Source organism: Schistosoma haematobium, chromosome 3, assembly GCF_000699445.3.
Source record: "Schistosoma haematobium chromosome 3, whole genome shotgun sequence".
NCBI classification, from domain to species: domain Eukaryota; kingdom Metazoa; phylum Platyhelminthes; class Trematoda; order Strigeidida; family Schistosomatidae; genus Schistosoma; species Schistosoma haematobium.
In genome coordinates, this window is record NC_067198.1 from 11,045,353 (window position 1) to 11,065,421 (window position 20,069).

The 20,069-nt window shown below is 33.8% G+C and overlaps 1 protein-coding gene across 1 annotated transcript in view; it reads right to left on the minus strand.

Annotated features, from left to right (window-relative positions):
* Window positions 1-5,035: 5,035 nt before the first annotated feature.
* Window positions 5,036-20,069, minus strand: part of MS3_00004992 (uncharacterized protein) — a 69,552-nt gene continuing 54,518 nt past the window's right edge. The window contains exons 34-41 of the mRNA XM_051212993.1: window positions 19,383-20,060; window positions 15,742-16,222; window positions 14,218-14,379; window positions 11,306-11,396; window positions 10,188-10,291; window positions 8,812-8,896; window positions 6,927-7,094; window positions 5,036-5,287 (exon numbers count right to left, since the gene is read on the minus strand). Of these exons, the coding sequence (XP_051068926.1) occupies window positions 5,168-5,287; window positions 6,927-7,094; window positions 8,812-8,896; window positions 10,188-10,291; window positions 11,306-11,396; window positions 14,218-14,379; window positions 15,742-16,222; window positions 19,383-20,060 (1,889 nt within the window). The 3' untranslated portion in view covers window positions 5,036-5,167. The remainder of the gene's footprint in view (window positions 5,288-6,926; window positions 7,095-8,811; window positions 8,897-10,187; window positions 10,292-11,305; window positions 11,397-14,217; window positions 14,380-15,741; window positions 16,223-19,382; window positions 20,061-20,069) is intronic.

The following is a 20,069-nucleotide window of genomic DNA, read 5'->3' on the forward strand; positions in this document are numbered from 1 at the left end:
TCTGTTAACCAAGTTGTTTGATTCATCACGTTTGATTCTCCTTAATACTGATGAGATCTCTATCACTTAATCATCCTACACTATCGGTGGGTAAACAAGGGATTTCATGAAAATCTTCATCGTAAAAGCAACACCACATCCCACAGATCACACACAACCCTTCTTAACTGGACTCTATTGGATAAGGTAATTAGAGTTAGATCATTGCCACAAAATGAAGACATCAAAGTATTTGCTGTTAGTTCAGGCAAACACAAAAATTCCCAAAATTATACTAATACTCCAGTCATAAGCAAAACTAGTATTTTGGTTAAAAAGAATAACATCCAGTGCCCTCGTACGACTCCTCAAGTATAAACTCGAATGACTATAGTGTATCGGTGATATTAATCCGAAATAAGATGATGATTTCATTGAACAGAAAAACTTTGATATTGATGAAACTTTAAACTACCGGTTAACAAATTAATGTCTGATTAAGTTACAGTTTATCTTCTGACATTAACTGAATACTTAATTTCCTTTGTATTTATGTTATGCTTGATTTGTTTCTTTTAAAGTGAACACATACATAGTAATTCATAATTCATTGTATTGATTACTACGTTAAGTAATAATACTCTGAAAAAAAGGAGATATGTCTGGTCATTAGTAAGCTGGAACTGATTAATGAACGTGAATCGATCTTTGCGTGTAACTCCAATTTGAATATATTATTTCCATAATTTAATTCTATCTGTTAGTTAGATCAGTTGATTTATTGATTTCGTAAATTATGTACTTGAATGAAATTCTTGAGTAATTGAATCCCAATTAATTCAAATTTACCTGTTAACTGGATATGTAATGGCTGTGCTTCGTTGACTAATCACCCTGGTAACCGTTATCATATAATCGTCAACGCTGTTTGAAATCAGAAGGCAAAGAGAAGCAGCGACTAGAGTTTTATTAGCAAATAACTCAGACCACAAAGCCGTGAAGAGAATGAGTGAGTCAGCGAACCGATAATGTAGTGTTGAATGTACATATATATATATATATATAAATTCCTTGTTTACAAATGTACCCTTGAAAAAAACCATTGATATATTATGTGATTACATATCTGAAAACAATTTTCAATCACGTGTACCTGTAAAACTTCTGAAAGATTTACTATTATTATGTACTGACAAAGTTCAGTTCACTATTGAAGGTGAATACTTTCGTCAGATTGATGGAGTTGTTATGGATAGTCCGCTAGGACCATTATTAGCAGATGTGTTCATGGCACATTTTGAAAATCAGACTGATGACCTAATCGGAAATATGTCACTTTATAAGAGATATGTGAACGATATCTTAGTTGTTTGTGAGAGAAAAGAAGATATGTACCGTTTAGTAAATAAACTTAACACTCTCCAAAACCATATTAGCCTCTCATGTGAAGAGGAGAAAAACGATCAGCTTCCCTTCCTAAATATACTTCTGAGTAGACGAGATGGCTCAGCCAAGCGATCTATTTTTAGAAAACCAACGTGGACAGGTCAATATCTTAGTCATTATAGTTACTGCCCTGTGCAATACAAACGTCGTTTGATAAGGTGTCTTTTCAACAGACTCGACCGTATTTGTACCAATGACGCCATTGATGATAATGTTAAGTTGTTGAATGAAACGTTAATAGAAAATGGCTATCTTCTGAAATTCATAAATAGATGGAAAGTCCATGGTACAGCGAAACCTACTGTAGCCTCGGTAGAGAAAAAGCCTGTCTACATCACCTTACCGTTCAGAGGTGATTGAAATAGCCTTTTAATGAAACGACTTAAATCAGTCATCAATAAAAGCTATTGCGCAGCAAAGGTCATCATCAAAGAAAGAACAAGGTGCATGCTTCATTCAAAACCTAAAGTACATGAAAAAGATTGCGTCACATCCCACTGTGTTTACCAATTTAAATGTGTGTGTGGTCACACATACATAGGGAGGAGTAATCGTGATCTCAACATTAGGGTGAGTGAACATGTACCCAATAGGCTTCAGAAGCAAATACAATCAAATGACCCAATAAGAGCAGTGGATAAACATCCATCATCCCCTATTGCTAAACATATAATTGAAACAGGTCACAAGATTGGTCTAAATTCAGCTTTTGTAGTGTTGTGTAAAAAGGCGTATACTAAGGTTTATTGAAGCCTTAGCCCCCTTTGTGTGTTCGAAAACAGTTTGTTCTTACCTTAAACCTACCCTGGTAATATTGACTTATTATCCAGTGATTAGGTTTCGCTTTGTGTTTCACATTATTAGTATTATTATTACTCTTATCATTATCCTTATCTCCTCTTACCCCGTTTCCTGTCTAGTTGACCTTTTATTTTTTATATATATAAATGCTTTTAACAAGTATATGTGTGACCAGATTGTTCGAAATGTATTGCGCTAATATATCACATAGTTCTGATAATCTTCGTCTTCTAATATCATTATCGCAACTATTGAGTATCATAATTTTAAAGAAAAATACTGATACTTTTGAAATCAATTTTGAAATGATCTTTTAATAAAATATCCATTATATTAAATGCTTTAGAAATAATTAAAAAAGATTTGGCAAGTAACCGGGAAAAAAAAGACTTCAAGTTCTCTTCTATGTAGATTGGTATCTGACTTTCAACAAAAAACCACTTATACATTAAAATTGTCTAATCAATTTAAAGGTAATATTGATTGCCATTTGATGAATGTTATTACTATTATTGATTAAACGTGTAAAAAAACCCAATGGATAATGAATATTGATTATATTCTATACCAATCTTACAGCCGTATGCGACCAGAGCTTTACTTATGATTAACTTTAGCTATACCTACTTATAAGTAGTCTGGAATGATTTCACAGACTAACATTTTTATTTAAATGAATTTTAACAATCTATTTAGTTTAAAGATTGACCTCGTTCATAAATTTAAATATCAGAATGTCTATTTTATAATTCAAAAAATGGTGGTGAAATACTTCCCCCATCTACATATCATGTTACCATGGAGTTATGGACCTTATTATTTGTAATAATAGGAATCATATAGCACAGTTAACTTACTAGTCCAATAAAACACATATGAACATCAAGTTGACTATAAAGTATGAATATAATCGCCAACTACACTGTTTGGATTTGAACACCTGAACAATAAAACAACTGAGAAGACCTTATTTAGTAGGCAAACGTGAGTGGGACAATATTTAAATCATAATAGTTGTTGTATTGTAAGTTACCGACGTTACCTATTCAAAACCCTATTTTCAGAATGGAGTTGTGGGGATCAGTAAATTTCATCTAAAACATAAACTAATGTAAGTTATACAACTATGGAAAACCTAATAGCACTAGACGACTGCTTCTTTATTGTATAAGACTCCTCAATAGTGAGTACCTACGGCTCAACACTCTGAAATCGAATCGAGGACCTTCGGTCTTGCGCCTCTAACCCATAGACCACTGCGCTGTGCCCGCATGTGAAACCGAAGTTGTTGGGTTCAGCTCCTGGGTGCGGGATCATGGATGTATATTGCTGAGGAGCCCCATACTAGGGCGAAAGTGCCGTCCAGCCCATCCAAGTTTCTAATGGTTGTCTAATTTAGATCAGTTCATGATTCCAACGAATACCCCAATGAACAGGGTTTGAGGATTTTGTTTTGTAGATAAAATTCATGAAGAAATATTATACATATCATACATCTTATAAAATGTGGATATCCATGGAAAATATTTTTGGAAAGTCCTAAATGAACAACTGTTGGCGATAAACCATTATTTGTCCATCTTGCATTCACATGTGAGGAGATTTCAGGTAGAAGTGATCTAAAGATTAAAACAGAGCCAAAAAATATTGTTTTTGGTATATAATACCTAGTATTCTTTAAACTAATCAAAAGTATATCAATACCTTTCTGAAGTCACCTCCAAATGTATAAATTAATTTACATGTACTTGTAGAAGCAAGTACACAGGAAGCATTGAAACAAGAAGATCTACACATATTCCCTGAAAGTTGTTTTAACGAAAGTATAGCATTCACAAGTAAGATCACGAGACATTCAATGAATAATGTACACAACTTGGACATAACAAAAGTATTCAAATTAATTAACAAGCAATAAATACCATTTTTATTCTGTTTTACAAATACTAGTGCCATCAAGTCTTTTTGACTTGACTTTTATATACAGAATGAAAGTGTGGTAAACTTGTCATTGTCATGTTGATGCTTTTCAGTTACATTATCTCTTTAATATAGTTTCTAACTTAAAGTAAAAAGAAATTCTATTCCCATTCATTCAAGATATTAACTTAATTTTTTATGTTAAATAGGTGCCTTGATTATCACTCGTTTGTGCTCACTAGTGACTAGCTTCGTGAGAAAATTCTCGGAGTTCTGGCGAGAAGCCGTGACCATTGGAGCTAATGTGTTGGGTAGAAACAGGTGTCTACCTTAGTACAATGGGAGATCGTCGCGCAACTTCGTGGATTGGTTGAGGGTAGAGAGTAACACCATCAGGTGCCAGATCAGTGGTCCAGTAGGTTAAGCGTTCGCGAGAGATACTGAAGGCCCTAGGTTCGAATCCCCCGAGCGGGATCGTGGATGCACACTGCGGAGGAGTCCCACAATAGAATATATAGTTGAAGTCAATTAAGCGATATCGTATGACCATTATATTTTGTTTTAAGTGATATCTATCTCACTCCTGACAAAGTTGAACTCCACCGATGATCACGACTCATCACACAAGAATTCAGAGATCTAGTACCCAGATGGTCACTAATCAGCACAATATTAGTACTAGTATTATTATGATTAGAGGAGAGTTATGACGAACATTCCATCCACAAACATCTGTTTCATCAAATAAAGTCTACTTTTCATTGTTTCTGTGCATGTAAAGTCGGTTTATGATGAAAAACTTATGATCGGGAAAAAACTGAGGATCAACTCATTCCATGCTAATACATTTCTTTCGAAGGTAATTACTGACAAAAGAGTTGGTTTTATTCTCAATTTGTTTATTCATCGGTTAAATTAACAACATTAAACAAAGCAAGTTACATGATAAAGAAAAATGAGAATAAAAAGATAGATTACGTCATCACAGGTAATGGTTACAGAGATTATTGAAAGACAAGTATTACTGTTCTATTGTGTAAAGATCAATCTGACCATTCTGAAGGCAGCACATAATCCTCACAGGATCTTTATCGAAAGTGACCAATTTCGTAATATGCTCGCCACTTGGATAAATTTTGATCTAACCCAATAGATAAAATAAAACAAACGCGTGAAAATGTTTAAAAATCAATTGAAATGACAAACCACTAGTTTTTTCAGTTTGTGTCATTCTTAACTACTCCTGGAGCCACTCTGGGACTACTGCCAATCCCAAGGCTGGATGAAGGGTTAGCGACCTAATCCCGTAGAAAACTAACTCGCTAAAAAACGCTAACCACAAAAAAAACAATTCAGACACGGCGGTGTTTCATTCGTTTATTATAAAAGTCACTTAAACAAAGAAATCGCACTCTACAAAATATTCTAAAATATATTCCACTATAATTAAGCATACAGTCACCATCACCACACGCACAAACACACACACACACACTGAACAAAGTGCAACCTACTACTTCTAAAATGGTGAGTAGGCAGATTTTTAGAGAAGTTCGGGATCACAAAGATCAAGTGTCAAATATATTTATGCATCGAATCAAACTTTGAATGTATGTTTATTTTTTACCGAGAATCGATCACGAGAATAGAAAGAGGAGACTGTAAAACGAAGGAGGAATACATTAGAAACGATATAATGTATGCATCAACATAAATCACTACACTACACATTAGCAATAGCGACAAGCAACTGATAGAAAGAGGGTCAAAGAAGTGGAAATCGTATGTTGTCGTTAATATCGTTACATGTCTATGTGATTGATTCTGACTTTTGAACAGATGAGTTATTCTAATCTTTTCTGTCATTCTGTCACTTATGCATGTGACCTTTAGCATATTATTCAAAGTCCAAAAGTTCACAACCTTACATAATAGCTTACCATAGTAATTTATTAACCAACCCCTATAATTATTATAAACTACTTGGTGGTTCCACTGTGTTACTCAAGATATTTATGATTACATAACAGTAACCCATGTACCCACATATATCCTCCTCTTCAAAAGGCTATGTACTACACATAGAAACATAACAGCTGTGAAGATATTGAGGTACGATCATAGTTAGGAAGTTTTGAGATCTTCCATTGGTATTGTTATTATGTCACCCTTTGGTGAGTACATATCTTGTATATTACTTTAAATACTACACATTTATCACATGCTTAAAATTTGGCCATGGAAAATTATCTGAAATACCATAATACAAGTGTGTATTTGTGTAAAGTACATTTTTAATCAAGTTGACATAAATTAACTATCAAATAGATGATTTTGTCAAAATCCCAGAAAAAATTTAATATAAAGATCATATGTTTGTGGAATAAGGATAACGTTATGATGCTTAAAACGGTGAGAATATAATTTATAGACGACCTCTGGGAGATGCTAAAATAAATGTTCGCTTACCAACTAGGACTAAGTGAGGGTTATAAACCAGTGTGAGGAATTAGGATTATAATTTACAGTTGATGGTTAGGGTTGGGAATTAGATTTACGGTTTTCATCACGAACTGACATAGTCTATAATGCCAAAACTCTATTTAGCCAAATGGATGAATGCTTTTCGCGCGAAAATTCGAGACTCTTTATCTTAAATCTGATTATTTCGTCCATCAATTATAGTCCCGCCGCTTTTGAATCTACCGTTTGATTAAAATACTCATACTGCAATATGAAACATACGATAGAAATAAGGACAGTGATTATTCACTTCTTACCTGTTCCCATTTGCTTAATTTCGATTTATTACAAACATTGATAGAACATTTCAACAAACGTAGAAAGCTATCCGACGTTGCCAACAATAAATACACTATTAACTTTTCACTATCAAGATGAGTTGAAGTGATACAATAAGCAGTGACTTGTAAATCCATTCCTTCCAGCTAAGGATAAACACAGATACAATGTGATTATTTATGACCAGTAAAATTTGAAATAAACAATTCAAAATACCTCTTTATAAACTTTCCATCAAATAGTAAATTCATTTGGTGTGATATTGAAAATTAAAAAGCACTAAGCAGCTTCTTTATTTTTTGGTTGACGATTGATTCCTTAGTGAAAAGCATCAGTGATCGCTCCAGAAATAGAATTCACGAGCTTAAAGTGTTTCTGTAGAGTCTATTATCAAATTTGACCATTGATTCATTATATGTATCATGTTGTGGAGATAGTTGAATTCCATTGAAATTATGAGCTGATTTAAGTTGGATTGACACTGAAGATCTAAATGTACGGGATGGCCAATTCCTCCTGGCACGGGACTCCTCAGAAGTACAGATCTACGAAACTAACACCAAGGTCTAGACGCTAAGAGTTCACGCGTGAGACAGAAAATCGTGGATCCGACTTCCACGTGCGCAGTCGTGGATATGCACTGCTGAGGAGTCTCATATTGGGACGAAACGGTTGTCTAGTGCTTCTGTGTTTTTAATAGTTGTCTAACTTAGATCAATCCATGATTTCAATGAAATTGAATAATCTACATAACCCTATATCCACAATTAAGTAACATAAACAATGTTCAGAATAAAATAATTATATATAAAATCTATTTCTAACAATATTAACACAGATGAACTGAACTTTTTCACATTGTAAAACTATCGGGTTATGTACCCACCTACACATTCATTCAAATATCATAATGACATGATATTAACATGACCAGACTTGTTTTGATTGTAGTAAAAAACAAACATTAATTGAACCTAAGTTCATCTATTTCTAATGTATAACACTCACTATAAGCAAAGATGGATAGTGGCTAGCAGTGGGATCCAGGACGCGCGTTTCGTCCTGCATGGAACTCGTCAGCTGGACGTACCTGCATCTCACAGTTGATGTTCACTCTGGGACTCGAACCCAGTACCCTTCGCTTCAAACGCCATCGCGTTATCCACTAAGCTACTGAGTCCTGATAGCCACTTGCTTGTGCAATGGGGTGAAGTTTAATTCACTTGATATTGTTTTACTTGAATCTTCCCATTGATGTTTTAGGACTGAAATTGATCAGTCTCTTATTGGCATACGTGCATACTGTGCGTATGTCTCGATATTGCCTTAATTTACAAGCATTATAAGCAATGATAAATAGTGGCTAGCAGTGGCTATCAGTACTCAGTAGCTAAGTGAATAACGCGATGGCGTTTGAAGCGAACGGTGCTGAGTTCGAGTCCCAGAGTGAACATCAACTCTGAGATGCAGGTACATCCAGCTGACGAGTTCCAAACAGGACGAAACGCGCGTCCTGGATTCCACTGCTAGCCACTATCCATCTTTGCTCATAATGCTTGTAAATTAAGGCAATATCGAGGCATACGCACAGTATGCACATATGCCAATAAGAGACTGATCAATTTCAGTCCTAAAACATCAATGGGAAGATTCAAGTAAAACAATACCAAGTGAATATAACAGTCACTGTTTACTACAATCTATATATTACATTGTGATTATATTCATAGCTTATTAACAAGGCATCTAAGAAAATTACTAGAATTATGAAAAGTTCACTTCAAATCTATGTTCAAACAAGTCATAGTAACTATTGAAAAGAATTTTTTGCTCTACTTTTATGCGTAAACAATAGTAACTAACCGAAATATTCAATAGCATATGCTCATCACTATTAAAGAAGATAATCCGTGGTTCAGATTTTAATTTGCTTGTTACAATATAAAATCTAAATGAACAAAAAAGAAAAAAACAAAACAAATAAAGTCAGTTTGCCAAATTATAATGTCGAATGTAAATATGAAATTTAACTGGAATGAGAACGTTCAGTCATTTTTTTTCTCCCTTCTTTTATCTACAATAAACAAAGAAAAATCGGTTCCTTTACGCACTCTACACAAATCTCTATTTCAATCATCTGATAAGGCTTACTATTGCATGTCGATAATAAAGAAAAGATGATAGATCAAGTGTATATCTATAACACAGTGTATTAACGAGCAACTACTGCAACACACATTGGGGATACTGAACAGCATAATATATAATCATAAACAGTAGACTATAAATATGGTAGTTAAATTTAGTCATATTACCTGAAGGAATAGATGAACACGTCTCGGACTGTGAAGCTGAGTGACAGAGGATCGAGTACATCAGGAATCACCGCTTACTTTAAGATTCAATGTACACCTTGCTGTCCAGTGCCGAATAGAATGAAACCTAGAGCCAAGGTTTACTGTCGGCTCAGCTTTTTGTACTTACGATTATGCATACCTTTTCTATACAGTTTTAAACGTCATAAGAAGCCATTGATTCCATTCGTTATTCTCTGATATAACGGCTGAATAAAAATATTTACTATTTCAGCGTGTTACATTACACTAACACAATAATACGGCCGGTGAACGAGGTTTCACTACTACTACTCTGGATACTCGATTGCTAAGCTGTATATTGACAATACCACGTTATAACAAATATACAAATCACAATCAATAATACAGAATCGGAAAATATGCTGGACAACACTATATTCAACACAATGACTAACAGTCACACTCAGTGAGTCCAAAGTAGAAAGCAATAATAGGTAAGAAACCAAAAATTAAGTAGTCGACAAGATGGGTATCTATCTATTCACCATCAATGGTCAGTCACATCTATTTTCACTGTCCACATATACTAGGACGAGACGGCCGTCCGATACCTCCAGGTTTTCAATAGTTGTCCAACTTACATAAGTCCATGATTTTAATGAAATTCAACGGCCTACACAATCTCTTACCGAAAAACATTCTTTATGCTTAATTACGAAGTAAGTTCATGACAAATATTTCTATCCATTTGTTTCACAATTTCCATTTTCTTTCTTCTAGATATACTACTGTATAAAATGGAACAACTTGTTAAAGGTATTCTACATTGTTTATCATCCACATCAGTGTTATAAATAAGTTTTAGTAGGTGTTCAAAACAATGGTGTAAATATATTTTTGTAAGAACAAAATGAAACTTACAACTTGAAACTATTTCCGTTAGGTAAACAAAGTGGTTCAATTCTGTCAATATAGATATTTTCCAAATTATTGATAGATCCACGAAGTGGTGTGAATACATTTGCCTAAAATTTTATACGTAAGTATAAATGATAATTATACTTAAACTAAAAACAATTCAAATGTATGAGAAAAAAAGACGTTCGGTTCCAGATGTCCAGTTCGAATTCTATTCAAAACATTATCACATATGTGTATGATCTTGGTGTATTTTCATGAGTATCATTGCATTAAAAATACCACATAGTAATTAAATCTCTTAGAAACAAATCAGTACCCTTGTTGAATTCAACTCTGAATATATTCACGAATTTCTATGTATTTGTTGGATATAGTTTTCGGGACATGCTCACTAAGCCTTACACTTTACAAAATGCAAAATCTTAAACATTTGACTATCAGGGCCATTGATGAACAAAGAAAATAAACAGAAAGAGAGACTATATATTTATGGATGAATTAATCAAATATAAGATAACAGGTCTTGGATTGTAGCACGAAATTCATTCATCCATTTGGCTAGATAGTGTTTTGGTATTTTAACTGATATCAGTTTGTGATGAGAACTCTAGATCTAATTCCTCACATTGGTTTATAGTCCTCATTTAGTGATAGTTAGTAGGTGGATATTCTCAAGGTTACTTTCGCGTCGCTCAAAAGTCGTCCATAAATTATAGTTTCACCGTAAATCCTACTGAGAGCTCATAGACTAATTTACATATGTAGAAATACCATTACATAGTAGCTAAATTTACAGAGTTCGCTAAGTACACACGTCAATGTTCAGTACTGAAGAACTGTTTATTTTCTTCTGTAATAAACTACGCGACATTCTACTAAATGAAATCGGCTATTGGGTTTTAACTGAGATGAATTGTGAAAGTAGAGAACACGTGTCACTTACATAAACATAATACAATTCACCAAGTTATATAATGAGTTAAAACAACTACGTAATAAGCGATATTACTTAACTCTTCGTACAATAAGTTGTAGCATAGATTTGTGCATTTTGAATTAAATCTAGTTCAATTCATAATTATAAAAGAAATAAGTATTTTACATAGAATATCACTTACACTATGATCATCAAATGGATAAAATAAAGCTGATCCATTATGTGCTACAAGTATACCATCCTGATATGTACATAATGAACTGCACCAATGACTTGAAAGATTACAGGTAAATAAAATAAATATCATGTAGTAATATACATTCTAATAACATGCATTATTCTAAATAAGAAGAAAATTTCCAAAGGTAATAGAATGGTAAACAACAAACCAATAACATTTAGTGAACATTGATAGTTTTCATTATGATTAAAATCAGTTAGTCTCGGAAAGCATTCACGTAAGTGACAATCTTACATCACCATTCTAAATTGAATCCCTAAATCACGTTGAATATACACAAACACAATGGAAATATTTGTTTTTATACAAGTAAAGAGTTGTACAAGAAACAATCAAACCCAAAATCATCAGGTTTCCTGACGAATGCTTTACATTGCGACAATCATTTTTCATATGAATTCCTAAAATGTTAATCGGAGCTAGTGAAAATTTTTTTATATATATATATATATATATATATATATATATATATATATATATATATATATATATATATATATATATATATATATATATATATATATATATATATATGCGCCACATATTCGATCTATGTGAAAGCTAGACTACTATACGGGCACCCAAACCGAAGCACATGGTTTACTTAGGGGGCCACATCCCGAGCCTTTCAGTTAAAGGTCTAATCCACAAAGTAATGGAACAACTTTGGGAGATGCAGTCACATGGTAACCAGTGACCAACAATAGGTTCGTACACCGTTCGTTCCTTCAGGATACTGGAGCATATATGCACCATTTGTTTGGAATCAGGGTTTTCCAACTCCTCTAGGTGAATCCTCAAAATCGACGAATCTGGTTGAAGTACCAGACATTCGCTTTCTGTCCTCTCGATTTCGTAAACAACACCCTCGCCACGAGAAGGCAGTGACGAGTAAGACTTCCCTAGCAGAGACTGTATACGCATGGCCATGTGAGAGCATTTCGAGAGGGTGAGATGACTCTCTCCTCCCTCGGCAATATCAAGGCTTTCAAGATATCGTAAACAATTTCGTGATGCATTTTAAAATTAAAATTTTCAAAGATATGATAATTTCTGTTACTTTATGATTCGTTCGTCTAATTATTCAAATTAATGAAACTTAACTATTCACGATTATATTCTACCTTGAAAATTAGGCATATCATAGTTTAATTTCACTAACACTGAAACTGTTCAGCTACATAAATACACTTAACCAACACAATAAATAATCAATTTGATCTTTATTTCAGTTATTCAATAGATCAAACATATAACTACTACAGATTGATGATGATAAGTCAATGAGAATTATTTATTTAGCTGTTAGAGAGAGAAAAGAAAACTCCATAATATTATTAACATAAACCCCGCGTGGTGCGGGATCGTGGATGCGCACTGCTGAGGAGTCCCATACTAGGACGAAACGGCCGTCCAGTGCTTCCAGGTTTTCAATGGTGGTCTAGCTTCAACTGACTCATGATTTCAATCTGTGAAAATTTCTAAAAAATCTCCATAAAACCCATTCTGATAATTATTTATTTAGCTGTTAGAGAGAGAGAAAAGAAAACTCCATAATATTATTAACATAAACAACAACAACAACAAATCGTGAATGAACTTTGATTTTCTTTCTTTTTGTTTTTGCTTTGAAAATATACTTTTTAAAGAATATGGTAATACAAAACTGTGCTGAATTCTTTCAGATAATGAATTACTTAGCCACTCAAGTAAATGGTACATTTTACCGTTATTAATTATCTAAATATGATATAAATTATATAGCTGAAATTAAAAAAAATTTTCTCTATGAACTTTAACGAGAATCACAAGAGTATGGAACAAAGTGTGTTTGCAGTGACTCATTTGAAATACCTACAATGTATAATTATCTACTTTTTTGTTTTTACTACACGATAACTATTCAATATTTCAACTCTAATTCAGTCAAGAACTTTGTAACCTTGTATACAATATATTTTCACAGACCTATTATCACATCATGGATGTGCACTGCTGAGGAGTCTCATACTAAGATGCAACGGCCATCCAGTATTTCCAGGTTTTCCATGGTGGTCTAGCTTCAATTGACTCATGATTTCAACTATTGAAATTACTAAAATCTCCACAAAACCCCTTCTGATATTATCACATCTGTTACATAGATGTATGTGTGTGTATGTTGTATAATTCTTTATCTTATCCGCTGCATACGCTTATTCGTAATTGGTTTATCTGTTCATATAAATTTTCAAAATATGTTTCCGGAACACTCGTATTCTAACAGTTGATAAACCCTTGTTGTTCTAAGCGTGTTAAGTTGACAAAATATACACGACATTAGTAAGGATCTATGTTTCATTAGTATCATCATTCGTCAACTTATGGAGTCAACATCTATCTGTTACCCTGAATTGCCATAACACATCAGTAGAACCAGATGAAATTAATAAGGAAATTAAAATCGCCGGCAGGAGCAATAATAGTAAGAAAGACTAAGCGTAAAGAATGTAGTTCGAGAGGATTGAATGGGAAGTTAGATAGGGAGAATTATCATGACTTATGATCGAGAGGATGAAAGAGGGTGAATGTGTTAGCACAACTCGAAGACTCTACATATTAATATTCCATTTAAAATTAAGTTAAGATTAAGCTAGTGAAAGTGTGTTCATGATAAAAGATTCACCATCAATGAGAAAGTTTCGTCAATGAACAGTGAAACATGTAAAACAAAAGTATGAGCATGGAATTTAACTGATTATTAGTGAATATTTAAAAACAAATGAGCTATCTATGGATAAGCGGCATAAAAAAATGCTGATATGTAGATAAAAATTTACAACGTAAAATAAAACGAAAAGAAATCCACTTACTTATCTCGAACACGAAGGTGAATGAGTTCATCGTCTGTACGTTTAAATGGAATAATGACAATTTCACCATTGGACAAAAGTGCTACAACACCACACTGATTCATACTAACTGGTTCATGATGTAAAGCAGACATTTCGACAACGATATGGTCTGTTTTAAATCTTTATCGAGAAAAGAAACATGATAACGAAATCACAATATCATGTTAGAGAAAAAAATAAAAGGATGATGGAAATACTTTAAATAATAAAATGATACAAATAACTACATTTCGTTATGAGAAATGTAACTTATTTATTAAGTCAAGACATTTGTATCAAGCCATAACGTTTATGTGAGGATTAGTGTTATAATACTCGGGCATCTATAGCTAAGTTGCTAGAATAATGTTTGAACTTCAAACCCAACGGTTGAAAAACAAATAATTCTCCCATTCATTAAGTCACTGTTCGATGTCAAAATATAAAAGAAACATTTAAAAAATGAGTGTCTAGGTTAAAAAAGTGTCTGCATAAAAGCTACTTCATTCAATGAGTTCAACATTGAATTAAACAAAATCCAACTTAATGTCTTTAAGTAAAAGACAATGTTCGTCTGCACGGAATATAAAAAGATGGTTAATTTTTTCAGATAAAACTCTACCGAAAGAAAGAAGCCACAATTAAGTAAATTGAATTCATTGAATATACTCTATTAGTTCATACTTGAATCAAACCATTGTAAGTGACTTGACACAATAAAGCAAGGATGAAGAATAAGAAAGCAATAAGGATACGGAATATCCACGACAGCTAAGCAATAAGTAATATACGTTGCATTATAGGATATTAAAACAAGCATTCTGTACTATTATTAATATCTATCAAGTGACTGACACCCCTCTAGTCTATAGGAAACTGGAATTTGAAAATGAGAGAAATAAATATGACTGAATTCCACAATCCATAGCAACATTTCTCATTGTCTGGCTGTCTAAATGTGAATAAATATTTATTTCTAAGTATATTAATGACAAACATAGTTTGCACCGTGTTTGAATTACAAAAAATACTATGTGAGTGAATGAGTAAAGTAGCTGTGAAAATCTGTCTCAGGTATGCACTCATGAAACAGTGAGACACATTGAGAACATCATTACAATCATAAACTGACCCAAGTTAGAAAACTATTGGAAACCTGGAAGCACTGGACGGTTGTTTCGTTTTAGTATGGGACTCCTCAGATGTGTGCATCCACGACTTCACAAGCAGGGGACGAATCTGCGAACTTCAGTCTCGTGCACCACCACTTAACCTCTAGATAGCTAGTCGCCGGTAGGAGTAATATCCGGAAAGTGAGTTTTTTTCCTATTTAAAATTAGTCAGAAGGATGTACCCTCATCCTAGGCGTTACTATTCACACTAAGTCTTGAATCGAATACCCTTCACTTCAAACATTCAACGGATTATTCCCTTAAGTTATAGAGTCCAATATATCTCTTTTCTAGAAAAAGGTACATATTTCAATAAATATTATAACGTTACCTTTGTATTTCAGCATAACCATCAATTGTTTTAATTGACCATAATGCATTTAATTCAACAATATTTATATCCAATTGTTTTCCATTTAAAAATAGCTCTAATAAACTATTTTCCAAATCAGTTTTATTAATTAAAATATCATGATTAAGGTGTATGTGCAATATTAAAATCTCATAACCGAAAGCAATAAAAATGAAATAATCTATTTTCTTTTCTTCATTATTTATTGTCCATGATTGTGTAACAATACTGTTTATACTGTATCTTGGTTTCATATCTGAATTAGTTAAACGTATCAATGGTTGATATGTAGTGGTAGCAGTAGTTATAGGTTTGATTGATTGAGAAGTTGATGAACCGCGAGTAGCCCAAATAATACAGTCACCATCAACTGAACCAGTTATACAAAGTTGTAAATTCTTTGTCACATACAGATAATCAGCACATATAACTGGTCCAGTATGTTGAAGAGTTGGTTTACCTGAAGAAAACACGTAGGGGTAACATTGTGAGATTTATTAATTTTTCTAGGAATATTATCAAAAACATATTAAGACAGGTTCCAAGCTTTACAGGATCTACGGAAGAAAGAAACTATGATGGAGCATTAACTTCAACGTGTCAGGAGGCTATAGGCCGCAAGAAGCTTCATCATAAGGAATAGATTTCTATCGAAACCAGGGTCAGAATTCAAGAAACGAAAAACAAGAAGACAGCAATTAACAACGACCGAGCAAAAGCAGAGAAAGACAAGGCACAAGCTGAATGTACTGAAGCGAAAAAGCAAGTGAAGAGGAGCGTTAGAACCAGCAAGCAGAAATACGTGTAAGAGCTATCAATGACACCAAAAAGCTGCAAGAGAAGGAAATATGAAACAACTTTGTGAAACGACAAAGAAACTAGCAGGGAGAGACCGGTCAAAGACAAAGAAGGCAAGCCAATAACTGAAATTCAAGGACAGAGGAACAGATGGGTGGAACACTTTGAGGAACTCTTGAATAGACAGCTCAATTAAATGCACCGGACATCGAAGCAGCACCTACAGATGTCACACCACCAACGATAAAAGAAATCAGGATGGCCATCAGACAAATCAAGACCTGACAATATACAAGCTGAAGCTCTAAAGTCAGACATAGAAGCAAATACAAAGATGCGCTACGTTCTATTCAGAAAGATTTGGGAGGAAGAACAAGTGACGGCAGACTGGAAAGAAGGACGCCTCATCAAGATACAAAAGAAAGAAGATCTGAGCAAGTGTGAGAACTACAGAGGCCTCATATTACTGTTAGTACCAGGAATGATTGCTGAACTGCATGAAAGATTCAGTAGACGTCCAACTTCAAGATCAACAGACCGGATTCCATAAGGATCAGTCGTGCACACACCAAGTCGCTACACTGCGAATCATCGTTGAACAATCAATTAAACGAAACTCGTCACTATACATCAACTTCTTTGATTATGGGAAAGCATTCGACGGTTTGGATAGGTGGAGCTTATGGGAACTTGTTTGACACTATAGTGTACCTGAGAAAACCATCAACATCATTTTTAATTCATACGACGGATTATATTGCGAAGTGGTGCATGGAGATCAGCTGAAAAATGCAATACAAAGTGAGGAGGGGAGTCAGATAAGGATGCTTACTTTCCTCTTTTCTTTTTCTTCTGGTGGTTGACTGGTTTATGAAGACCTCGACTTTTGAGGGGCAGCATAGAATACAATGGACAGCTCAAAATTAATTAGAAGATTTAGACTTGGCAGATGACCTAGCTCTTCTATGCTATACACACAAACAAATGCAAATGAAGACAACTAGTGTAGCAACAGTAGACCTCAACATACACAAGGGAAAAACCAAGATCCTCAAATATAACAAAGAGAACACCAACCCAATCTCACTTGATGGAGCAACTTTGGAACACGTGGGATCTTTCACATACCTAGAAAGCATCATCGATGAACAAGGAGACTTTGATGCAGACGTAAAACCGAGGATCGGCAAAGTAAAGACAGCATTCCCATAGTTGAGGAACATATGGAACTCAAAACAGCTGTCAACCAATATCAAAATCAGTACGAACATCAACACAATCCTACTGTACGGAGCTGAAACGTGGAGAACCACTGAAACTGCCATCAAAAAGGTACAAGCATTTATAAACAGATGTCTATACAAGATACTCAATGTCCGTTGGTCAGGTACCATCAGCAACAGCCTACTTTGTTAGAGAACAAACGATTTTCCAGCTGAAGAGGTAATTCGGAAAAGACGTTGGAAGTGGGTAGGACATACATTACGGAAATAATCAAACTGAGCTACGAGATAAGTGCTAACGTGGAATCCTGAAGGGAAACAGAAAATTGGAAGATCCAAGAACATGGTGCGTTGGGAATCGGAAGCAGGCATCAAAAGAATGAATTGCAATTGGAAAATATTGTCTAGGATAGAGTTGTATGGAGAATGCCGGTAGGTGTCCTATACTCCTCCAAGAGTGGTAACAGGCGTAAGTATGTAAGTGTAAGGTACATAGAAGAATTTTAACAGATCTTGGAAACAGAGAATCAAAGCTTCTTATAAAACAACCAACACTTTATGGAACGCTTTGGTTAGAATAAAACATAAGATCCTGTTTACATCTATACAAAATTGACTAGGTTATTTCAATTGTGATGCGTTCTACATTGAAGAGACTTCTGGTGACATCTTAACTCGTTCTAAAGAACATTTATGTTACATAAAAACACTTAATAATCCTGTAGAATTGGAAAATTTCCAATTGAAACTAGCAATATTAGTACATGTTATTTTCAATATTCATCAAATTGATATTAAAAATAACAAAATAATTGAGGAAGGCTTTTTCGACTATAAAGAGAGGTGAGTAGTCGGAAAGTTTCACACAATGCTAAATTCCTCTGCACTCAATAAGAAATAAGGTCTGAATATTCATCCAAAAACCACATTGACACTTCATTTTCCACACAATCTACATACATACACACACTACTTCACGTTAATAATTATAAATTTTTCATACCCACCTTCTGACGCACAAATTATTACAGTGACATGTCATACAAATTCATCTTGACCAAAAACATCATGACATGTTCAGACCAATTATGATTTCGATTGTACTAAAAATATTCCATACTGTTTCCTTTGTACTATTTAAACTTGTAATAATTCTATTTCGGTTATTTGTCGGTTTACTTTAAAGAAGTGAGTTACAGTTAGTCACGAAACATCAGGAATACAATTTTCTACGCATTGAGATATTATAAAAAATATATTTATTATTAACTATACTGAAGTCTATGGCAAACAAACAGATTGAGAGAAAAGACAGTTTATTAGGTATTATGTGGAGTATTAGTAAGATGTAAACAAGCTACGAACCAAATTTTATCTTAAACTCAGAAAGAATTTGAGTTTTTCTAAAGAGATTTTCCAGAGTGAAAAATTTAATGGAAACACTTTTGAGGGAGTATTTCCACAAATTAAAGTTCGCCTCTCTTCCAAAAAGTAACAGATACATTTCCATTTATAGTGTGTGTTATGTAAGAAAAAATCATTCGAGACAGAATTACATACTGTGAGATATCAAACAGTTAAAATAATATTGTCACTTACATGATAGAGAACTATTCGATAAAGGTAAATTCCACAGTCGAATATCACAGCCAATTGTTTTAGAATCACAGTTTTGACCAGCTACACTGATAAGTAATGTATCATCATTATTCGAATTCAGAGGTTTTGTACAACTTAATCCACAAGGAATTAAGCCAGAATGACCACTTAGAGTAGCATGATATCCTGTAAGTGATGGTTCATATACTCGAAATTGAAACTCTTGAATATTACGTGAACCGGAAATTGTTTGACCAACCAAAAGTTTTACATTAGTCTCACCAAGTAATTCTGACAAGGAGCCAGGACGATTAACAAATTTCTCAAAAATGTGAGATCCTGTTGATTCATCACTATTGAAAGCAACATTATTACATTTATTCACAGTCATTAGATCTTTCTCTGAGCACTGACTTGGTGTTTCATCGGAACCCTCGTCCATTAATTCATCATTATTTAAACAGCACTGATCAGAAGTTCCTTTCACACTTTCTTCGTCGCTAACTAGATTTTCATCCGTAATATCCTGATGCTGTAAACTGTCATCTTCATTGTTATTAATATCACTAGACGATAATGAACGTGGACTATTATTGGAATCCATAGTATCGACTACAGAATCTTTACTTTTATGAGGTTCTAGTCCATCGTAAGAATTGATAACATTTTTATTGTTCGCTAAAGTAA